This window comes from Zonotrichia leucophrys, chromosome 1 (genome assembly GCF_028769735.1).
Source record: "Zonotrichia leucophrys gambelii isolate GWCS_2022_RI chromosome 1, RI_Zleu_2.0, whole genome shotgun sequence".
In the NCBI taxonomy this organism is placed as follows: Eukaryota; Metazoa; Chordata; class Aves; order Passeriformes; family Passerellidae; genus Zonotrichia; species Zonotrichia leucophrys.
In genome coordinates this window covers 70,462,928-70,473,590 of record NC_088169.1, presented here as the reverse complement: position 1 = coordinate 70,473,590, position 10,663 = coordinate 70,462,928, and the positions used below count along the sequence as shown (strand labels likewise).

The 10,663-nt window shown below is 42.9% G+C and overlaps 1 protein-coding gene across 3 annotated transcripts; it reads right to left on the bottom strand.

Annotated features, from left to right (window-relative positions):
* Window positions 1-3,450: 3,450 nt before the first annotated feature.
* GPR12 (G protein-coupled receptor 12) lies at window positions 3,451-10,337 on the bottom strand. 3 transcript variants are annotated; one of them, XM_064716958.1, is made up of 2 exons: window positions 10,208-10,337; window positions 3,451-9,648 (listed from the first exon to the last, which is right to left on the bottom strand). In XM_064716958.1, the coding sequence occupies exon 2, from the start codon at window positions 9,631-9,633 to the stop codon at window positions 8,629-8,631; it is 1,005 nt and encodes a 334-aa protein (XP_064573028.1). In that variant the 5' UTR covers window positions 9,634-9,648; window positions 10,208-10,337; the 3' UTR covers window positions 3,451-8,628. The 3 variants fall into 3 exon arrangements, with proteins under 3 accessions (XP_064573028.1, XP_064573019.1, XP_064573010.1); XM_064716949.1 differs by having other exon boundaries at window positions 10,225-10,337; XM_064716940.1 differs by having other exon boundaries at window positions 3,451-9,645; window positions 10,225-10,337.
* Between the last annotated feature and the right edge of the window lie 326 nt (window positions 10,338-10,663).

Here is a 10,663-nt window from a genome sequence, read left to right as displayed (position 1 = left end):
CCTTTATGTATGAAACCAGTAACTGGTTCTCATATGAAAAGCACAACATGCAGGATTTCAATCCACCTGGCTCCTAGTGAGATGTACAGCATGAGAATTATCCTCCATGCAGAGGCTTTTGCTAAAGCTTTTAGAATTCAGAATGGAACTACACTGCAGTCAGTAGTATCAGGTGTCTACCTGAAATGTACAATGTTTCCTAGGAAAAGTTCTCTCTGAGGATTTGATGACATGAACATGGTAAACTACGAGTTATTTTTAATTGCATTTGGCAACAAAAAATATGGGGGTCTAGTTAGTAAATCTAGAAAATTACAAGTGGTTCTACTAGCCCAGGAATTCCAAATTTCATGGCCTGAAATTAAAGACAGAGTTTACAGCTTTACTTCAGAGGCACACTTATAGCACTTATCCTATGAAATTCCATTTGTAAACACATTTACAATCAACTTTTGTAGATTTTGGCTGTGACAGTAAAGCTCAGACCAAACAAAGGAGGGCTTTAGCCCTAGAGACTAAAAAGCTATAGACATCAAAATGCACAGAGGTGTAATGTGTCTCTCTCCAGAAACAATGACAAAACTAAGAATGCCCATTTCCTTTGGTTGCCTCTGGCTGAGGCCCAACAGGAAAGTCCATATTCTTCTCCATACATATATGGGACTGCTATCAGCTTCAACAAAAAATATATTTGAGCACATACAAGTAACCCTAGAGACTGCCTGACTATTTTGCTTATGTGTAATCCAGGCAATTTACCTGCCTCTTCAGCTGCAATACTCATTCCACACTTTTGGCACAAATCACACACGCTGTTCCTGCATTCTGGAAAAGTGCATTTTCCTCCTAGAGGGACCAGCCTGAGTTCAGCACCAGATTACTGCACCTTCAGCTGCTCAGCTCTGGGAGAGCTGCTGTGTAATAAGCTGTGTGCTGGAGCGTGCTAACTCCCAGCAACCACTCTCCCTCCTCCTCCTGGACCAGGGAAAGTCTGCTTACACTGAGAGGGCTATACTAAAGGAAAGATTTGGCTGGAATGGGATTGAAGAAGGCTCCCTGTTTTCTACCAAGTCCAGAAAGCTCTGTGCTGAGAGCAGAGCTCCCTTCCAAACCCATCAGAAAAGCCTCAGCTCTGTGCTCTTTCCTCCTGGGCCCTCTGGGGCAGAGGCACCACAAGGTGGACTGAGTGTTGATCACATATTGAGGGACTACATGGTCAGAGGGCAACCAGAGTGGCAACACAAAAACCCATGGATGGGGACACAACCCTTCTGTCCTTTTCTGGATGTGGGTATTTCAATTTTCAAAAGGCCAGGTCATGCTGCTTTTATTTGCATACTATAAAAATCTCTCCCCTGAAAGCAGGGGAAGCCAAATTCCTCATTATTTTGATGGGTTTAATCTTAGTGAACACTGAAGTAAGAGGAAAATTCTATGGTGACCATAAGTAGTCAATGCATTAGAATTCTATACCTTGGCTCTAAATCTTAGAGGTCCTATGCCTTTTCCCAGAAAACCTCTGAACATATATGTATTTTATGTGCCCTTTAAAAATGAATGCATAAATTCTTTTAGGTATTATAACATTCCCTAAGTTAACATCAGCCAGTGCAAAATGTCCACCTGTGTCCCACGACTATGTGGAACCACGATCTGTGCAGTCCTGTTACCAAAGCACCTACAGAAGACAGAAAAAGAGCAAAAGAGAAAAGGGAACAGTGTATGGAAAAAGTTATAACTGCTTTATAGGCCTGTGCTTGTAAGTACCACAGGCCATGCAAGTACCCTTCCTGCATTCTGTACCGTCTGTGGTCATGGAAAACATTCCTGTAATCTCAAAGATGGCAGTGGGATTTGTCCAAATTAAAGACATGAGAATTTTCTTCCTCTCCAAAACCTCTTGCCTGTCTTTGTTTGCTGAAATATCAATTACTGCTGCATCTTTCAGTATTTGCAAGACTCATACAAGTTGGGCAATATTTTTCTTTGATTATAAGAAACTGCTGAGCAAAGAAGTTACACTTTAACCACATCCACAGTGAAGGTATAGAGCATGATACATGGCATGTCATACATATAGAATCTAAATTAAATCATTGTAATAATTATGTATATATATATATATATATATAATATTTAGGTATGAAATGATGCTATTTAAAAATGATAGCTCATCACACTTAATCTTAATCAAGTTAATGGCACACTGAAATACTCTAAGAAACCGTTTCTCTATTCAGCATGTAATATAAGTACTATGTTAAACCTCAACATAGGTATTTCCTTTTAAGAATGAGTTTACACTTAAAAGAAAAAATTAACAAATCTATTTTGTTGGCATCTATTTCTTAAAAGGGAAAGCCCTCTCCATTTTCTAAGGTAAATCATTGCAGGATGCAGTCTTCAGCATGTGCAGTTGGTAGTGGCTTATTTTTTCCTTGAGAAACCAGGACTAGGCCTGTGCTTGGGCATCATGGTAGATCATATGGTTGGGATCAAGTGGTTAGAGGAAAAAAAATATTACCAATACCAGTACACTTGCTTTCCCTCCCCACAGGTGAATCAAACATTTCCTATGTAAGGGAAATACTCACTGAAGTGGTTCAATGAAAAAGGGCTGCTGATATGTTTGAATGGGTTATAACAAACCATTAAAAACTTTGTTAATCAGCTTTTACCTAGGAATGCACCACTGTACTTATGAGAGGCAGGAACTTAGAATCACAGAATCATTTAGGTTGAACAAAACTTTAGGATCATTGAGTCCAACTGCAAACCAATGTTTGCCTTGAAGCAAAAAGACCTGTACCAGACATCCTGGGGGCTGGGGTGGTGGGGAGGTGAAGGAGAAAAAGAAAAATAACCCAAGCTGTAATCCTATGGCCATCAGTTAAAATAGTAAAAAAAAAAAAATCTCCCCCATCCTTTCCAAGGGGCACTGAATTAGTCTGCATCACAGCAGTGACACAGTAATTAACTGCAATATGGTTTCATATAACCTACATTCAAGTTTGGTCTTTTCCCCTCTCTTCTATAAGAAGTTTGTATAACAGTGAAATGTGCAACTCTTTCTTCTTGTGGGGCTTACAAGATCACAACAATTTTGTGAATAAACCACAGCAGGACTTTTTTAGAGCAAAGGCATGCTGTTTTCAAAGAAACATTTACTACAAAGTTAAAGGCTTAGCTGCTCCCCAAAAAGAACAGAAATACATTATGACTTACTGTAAAATAATCTTCTGGTGGTCCTACTTTGAATTTTCAATATTTTTCCACAAAAACTCTCTTCTGATTTCAAGTGGGGCCACCCAAGACTGTGCCAACAAGACAAGTAATAATCAGAACAAAATATGGGGCAACATTTTCAAGGTAGGGATACCTCACTTCTGATCTTATCTCCTCCTCTCTGCTCTCTGAACAGCACTCGCGAGGTGCAGGCACGCTGCCAGCCCCAGGACAGGGAACTGCTGCAGCACAGCCCCAGGGGCCCTCCTGGGGGCTCTGTGTTCCTGGGGTAAGGCTCCAAACGGGCAGCTTAGAACAGTTCTAAACACCCTTCCTACAGGGGGTGCATTTATTCAAGCACCCTTCCCAGCCAAGCTCAAGTGCTGAGTGATTGATTCTGGCTGATTCACCAAGCTATAAAGACTTCCATCCCTCATCTTTCATCATCCACTTAATATGAAAGTAGGCATCCCTGCAGCTCATTCAGATTTCTGATCCATTATAAGGAACTGCATTTTCTTGAACTGAAGAAGACAGCAGCACCCACTTTTAAGGGGTAATTTCCTCTTGTACCAAAGAAGTATTCCCAGTCAGGAAACCTTTCAAGTTTATTGGGAGTACCATCATTCTTCTACTGACAGATGAAGGAGATACATGTGCCTAATTTATCTTTCCTGACCTATTGCTTATTCATGAGATATAAATTATACCACTCCTTATAGTTCCTTCCTTTTAGCTCTCTATAAGCAGAGATTGAGAGATCTTATTTTTTTTCCACGGAACATCTCTGGACTACCACTAAGCCAATCTAGAAGCATTCAGTACCTCAGATAAAGTGACAGGATTGTACCTCAGATAAAGTGACAGGATGGCTGCTGGGTTTTTAAATAGCAACTGCTCTGTCCAATTCTTATTTTTATTTATTTATTGTATACAGAAAAAACAGACCCTACATATTAAAAATGGACGCTAGTTTCTTGTCATAAAAGTCAGGGCCAACATTTTGGAAACATTGTTCTGAATGTTAAAGAACCACTTTTTTCTTTTCAAGTAATGAGTGTGTAGTTATGCTTCATGGGCTTGATTTGTAGCAATGCTATTTTATCCCAACTTCCAGTCACACTTGCTTTATAAGGTTGCTTATCACCTTGGGGAAATGAAGTCACATCTATTTTATTTTTAAAAGCTAAAAAATCCCTAAGAAAACAAGGCAAGAGAATAATAGCTCTTTGGGGACAGCATGAGCACTGATCTCTGCCAAAGTTCACTGCTGTCCATGGAGGAGTTTTAGCGACTCCAAGATGCCTCAAGGCTGGTCCCTGAACACTAAAGGATGGATGCAACTGCTTATGTCACTGAGTGTCCATGGTAGGGAGATACAGAAGCAGTATCAGTCCTTTGAGCTTGCTCCCAAAGAGCCTGGCTATTGGCAGGGGTGTTCCTCACTGGTATCATAATCAAGCTGCCTTCAGAACAGGCTTTCACCACTTCTCAGTCCCCCTGATGAGCATGACCAATTCAGGTATTCTCGGGATCAACTTATAACTGGAAATCTTGAACACTATTCATTTATCCACAGAATGCTGTACAACTAAATGCCAAACAATGAAAAGAATAAAACTCCCCAATGCAGTACATAATTCTTCCAGCAAATAGCACAAATTCAGGATCCAAGAATTTAGGTAAAATCTTATTGCTGTGTAATTCTACTCAGGAATTCAATGATTATAAAACAAATCAACCGGAAATAATGTCTTACATTGGTCTGATAGTATCTGCTTAACAAAGGAAGACTTATGCTTACTAAAAGTCCTTATGCAAGTTACTTTTTTTTGTCTAAAGTATATATTGCTTCCTCTCTATTGCTCTGAGTTTACTCAGCAGTTTATAGTATCCACATCATGGAGGATTTTATTGCTCTTGTGCTAAAAACATATTTCTCCTTATTGCTGAAATACTACTATTGGGGGAAATGGTTAGGAAAAAAAGAAAAAAAAAAAAAAAAGACGATATAGAAAAATCTTCTCCTAAGCTTTGAGGATGAATTTATGAAAAAAACTGACCTCAATACACTTTTCCCATCAGGATACAACCTGTTACTAACTTTGGGTCAAGTGTGTTAGTAAATAAACATGAACTTCAATTCTTTAAACTAAATTATGTCTTAAGGAAAAACCACCTTTTGTCATTACAATGGAGATATGAAAGGTCCTTCACTGTACACAGAATGGTGAATCTAACCCCTGGACTTTATGCACTGCTGTCGTTTGATGGGACAACAAAATATGAGAAACGGCAGTTTGGCTGGATTTCTGCCAGTTCCAGGAGGACCTTGGGTGGATACTGGCACCTCACCACACAGCACAGAGGCCACTGTCATTCTGAGGGGACAGCAGAGAGCTGCTTAGCTCTGCAGGGTCTGAAAGGCGGCTGCCTGTCAAGCAATTCTGTGTGAGTGAGGTAGGCAGCTGTGCACCCACAGCTCTGCCCCCATTTCCCAGAGCTCAGTCAGAGGTGTGTTATGCAGCACCCATCCTGGTGCTGCAGACTATAGGAAAGTTTGGCCTGACAGCTGCAGGCAAACCTATGCTCAGTAGGATTTTCCAGCCTATGCTGCACAGCCTCAGTTTTGGAACACATTTATGGAAGAGATAAAATCCTTACTGGAGGTCACAGCAGCATCTTTGGAGGCAGAATCATGTTCCTCATCTGTTTGTGGTGGAAGGTAACCATGCACAACTCCTCAAACAAGGGCAAATCACATCCCTATGAGCCAGCTTTGTGGGATTGCTATAATTAATCCTTCTTTCCTCCGTTTGACTTGCTCTGCTCCTCAGGAGAGAAGCTTCCAATTACAAATCTCTCTGCTCTGGCACATGGAAGAGGTCAGCTCCCCCGGCACACTGGAGAGCCTCTGCAGAATTGAGCAGTCTGTGGAGTGAGGAAGATGACAAGGACACGAGGTGAAACCACATGAGAAGAGGGAATGACATTATCTCCCCTGTGCTGTTTTTCTCTGGCTTCCCTACCACACAGGTGTTGCCTAGAGAAAAGCACTAATGCCTATGAGCTTATCCAAGAGCATGAGAACACATCTGCATAAGGAAAACAACACTTGCCCTCAGGACTGAATTTTGGTCACAGTTGTAGCTGCTCATCTTCATCACACTTTCAGCAATTTGATACAGAAGAACAAACATGGGAAAAAGCAGGGAGAGAAAAGTTTGCATGACTTTAACATTTTTTTTTAAGTGCCATCCTACATATTCAGCCTGTCTACATTATTAATCTCATGACTTTTACTGCCATTATTTCCCAATAGTTTGCATACTTGCAAAACTGCACACATATGTATCATGGATATTTATGAAGTGAGTATTTCTTATACAAAAACATTGTAAGAAAATTCAATGACTAGAGTTTCAGTAACATTCATAAGCAGGTAAAGAACACCGATACCCTACACTGAGCAGAGGTCATAGTCTAACTTGCTGAGCATCTGTAAATCACAGGGAAGCCAGGGGAGCTTCAAATTCACAGCTCTACTGGGTCATGCCATGCAATTATTATTAAACTAATCAGATTACCAAGTAAGAACCAAGTATCATGAAGGCTGAACCAAATAAATAATGGAATTTAAACCCAGCATTGCAACTAAAATTAATTATTGCTCATAAAAATCTCTACAGAGCCTTGTTTACAGACAACTCACATTTGAGATTCAGCTTTGTGTATAGCATATGATTCTTAACATCACAGAAACTTTGCCACAAAAAGCTACAGTCATCCAAACGTCCACGTGGAAAGGACAGATTCCATTTGGAAAAGTCCAGACCAGCAGCGCAGTTGTCTCTACTATCTCTACTACACAGGTATATTTTTTTTATTGAACTGTAAATATTGCTATTTTTACACTTGAGTTTTGGAATTTTTTTTTTTAATGGAAGGTACTGAAGCAACAATACAATATGCTGACTTTGACATTCGAGGGAGCATAACCTCCTGCTGATGCCAGGGCATGAACACTTTGAGCTCCCATCAACACTAATGGAAGCAGTACTCTAAATCCCATGCGCTGACATGAGGGTACACTGTAGGTTTCATGAAGACAAGTGCCAGGAAGATTTTCTCTCTGATAATCAAGTAGTCTTCAAATCAGAAAACAATGCTTTATTTCTAGTGCATTTTAATGTGGCTTCAGTGGAAGGTTAGAAGCAGTTTGAAATTTAACCATTCACGAGAGGAAGCTCTGCTTTCTAGACGAGAACTATAATGAAGTTCTATAATGAAGTGAACTGACACGTGTACCGTGCAAAGAATGAAACTGCCAGAAAAGGAGAAAACACTGTTTCATCTTGCAGTCCTGGTTGCATACAATTATGAACCAGATATGCTTTGAGAATTTATAAATGTTGGTACTTAAAATTGCATCGGAGAACAGCGAAAACAAATGGTAATAGTATTGACTTGGTAAAAAATGTAGGGGAACCGTTTGATGTAGTGCTAAACATGTGCTGTAAGCAATCTATAGATTGTTTTATGAAACATTTCTCATACTGTTCTGAAAAGATAAACTTGTCTGAGAAACCTAGTTTTCAATCTATTACAAATGCATAGCTGAAAGAGGCCATATTGTTTCATCAATTTCAAAGATACCCCTGTCAGTTTTGAAATCAACAGCACAGCTTCAATGTCCCACATGCAGGTGAAAACGTATGTCTGGTTTTTGAAAAGGAAATCAACGCATATTTCTTGCTTTAACATCCAGACAGAACACGTGAGAGAACAGGTAACTCTTGAAAACAATTGTCAACCTCGTTCATGCTGAGATGTAAAATAAAAAGCAGCACAAGTACTTTCTCACTTCGAGCAAATTCGTTGCACTGATATTATTACAATAAATCCCATATAAATCAGTACAATTGGCCATTATTTTGAAGAGTATTCTGATGATATACAGAGGGGTAACAGGACTTGGTTTGGGGTTATTTTTTCTGTTTAAAAAAATTAAAGAGGAAAAAAATATCCAAACAACAGATTGTAATATGCAGTATGACTAAACTCAATCACATAAACAATTTTAAAGAAGTATGTTGTTTCACTCTAATTTTAATTAGAAAACTTAATGCAAAATCATGGCAAACATGGCAAAGTCTGGGTAATATGACAAAAAGACCCTGAGCAACATTATAAATCTGTTAAGAACACTGATTATTTTGATTTTGGAAATCTTCCTTAAACCACTCGATTGATTTCGGTCGCTGGGGTTTCCTGTTTACAAAAAGGTCAGTCCATCCTGCGGTTTTTATGTGAACCCATCACACACCATTTAATGAATGCATCTAAACCAAAGACAGAATGTCTGGAAAGTAACATGTTAAGGAGCGTCCTCGTGGCTGCCAATCAGACATCACTGGGTGATCTTGCCCTCTGAGACAGGTTAGAAGGAATACAGCCACAACAGACGAGCCAAAGTGCTTTCTGTATCTCCTGGTTTCTAAAAGCATATATTACAGGATTGATGATGGAATTGTAGGTGGCTGGCAGGAGGGTGGCATAGGTGTATATAGAAGGATAGGTGTAATCTGCTATTAAAGAATAGAGAGTAAAAGGCATCCAGCAAGCTGCAAAGGTCCCCAAAATAATGGCCAAAGTAGACACTCCTTTTCGGGTGGTCACATAGTGGGAAGTGGCCAGGAAATGGTGTTGCAAGGCAATCTGATGGGCATGGCGCATCACGATTTTACAGATCTGAATGTAGAGCTGCAGCATGAGGGCAAACATAAGCAAGAAAGAGACCGAAAGGACAGCTGCATTATTTTTAGTGAGTGGTCTGATAACACTGCAGGTGGATTCATCTCTGAGGCAGTTCCAGCCCATCACAGGCAGCAGTCCAATACAGATAGATGCTCCCCAGAGCAATATAAGCATGACATAGGTAAAAGTGACAGTCCTCTCTGAATTGTAAGTCAGAGCATAATACAGGGAGAGGTAACGATCAACAGTGATAGCCAGCAAACTGCCAACAGATGCTGAGAAAGAGGCAACAATCAGTCCAATCGTAACCAGTTTCGTAGCTTCTGACTGCAGAAGGTAGGCAAAAACAAAATTGATGATCAATCCAACGCCTGCTAAGAGATCTGCCAGCGCCAGGCTGCCTATCAGGAGGAACATGGGGGCGCGAAGACTGGGATTATGGAAAATGATCAGAACCACAATGGCATTTTCGCAGGAGATAAGGGTCCCTGAAGTACACAAGACAATGTCCCAGGGGTTTACCAAAAGCTCTGGCTCAGGGTCTACGGCAGGAACCAGGGAGGAGCCTGCAGCTGAGGCATTCTCTGTAGAGCTGGCTTCTACATGATCCTGAGGCAGCCAGCTCAAATTAACCTTCAGATCTTCATTCATTTTAACCCCTGTCTTCTTCAACAGAAAGACATTGTTTTTAATGTTCAGCCACAGCACTGGACACATCGCCCCCCCCGGAGCATGCAACGCCCTAGACAGCAACACCAGCCTGATGTGCGGGCAGGCACTTGTTACATAAATGTGACAATAGAAAATAAAAACAAAAAAGCGGGGGAGGGGGGAGGCTGTTTAAAACTGCCCGAGATCATCCTCCAAGGGACCGATGCACGGAGGCTGAGCGCTCCTGAGGGTAACCTGCCCAGGGAGGGCGGCACGGGAGGCAGCCCACGGAGCAGCCAAAGCCGCTCCAAGCGCCGCAATTCGGGGTGGGGGCGGCTGCGGGAGGTGCAAACCCCGCCAGCCTGCAGCCGCTGGTGGTTCCAGCGCGGGCTCTATCGGGCACGGAGGGAGCGGACAGCATGGGGAAGGAGCAGGGCAGGCGGAATATCTTTCACCGACCCCCAGTGAGGAAACCCCGCCCGGGCTGGGGGGAGAGCAGGGCGGTATCCGCCGAGAACTTACAAACTCGACGCGGACACCACACACACACACACACACACAGATCCCCACGCACCCCCAGCGGCGGATCACCTGTGCTGTCCCCCGGCGGCTCGGAGGAAGGATGGATGAAGGAAGGAGGAGGAGGAGGAGGCTCGGAGGGGTCGCCGCGGTCCCTTCCAGGCGCCAGCGGGGCCGGCGCCGCGCGCGCGGTGGGGGGGGCGGGGGGGGAGAGCTGAGGGCGCAGCGCAGGTGCGCGCCCCCCGCGCGCGCGCGCGCAGGGCGTGTGCGTGCGCCTGGCTGCGAGTGAGGGAGTGAGGGGGCGGGGGCGCGCCTCGTGCCCGCGCGCCTGCGCAGGTGCGCGCGTGGGAGGCGGTGAGGGGGAAAAAGGGGGCGGACGCCCCCGGCCCGCTCCTCCTCCGCCCCCGAGGGACCGCCGCGCCCGGCCCTGCGGCCCCCGGCCACCCCCGGCTTTTCCCTTGCCGCAGGAGCCGCCTGAAATTATTAAAATGAAAATTATCCCCGTACTATG

Coding starts and splice junctions, on each gene's coding strand:
- GPR12 (XM_064716958.1), bottom strand. CDS start 9,633: ATGAATGAAGATCTGAAGGTTAATTTGAGCTGGCTGCCTCAGGATCAT.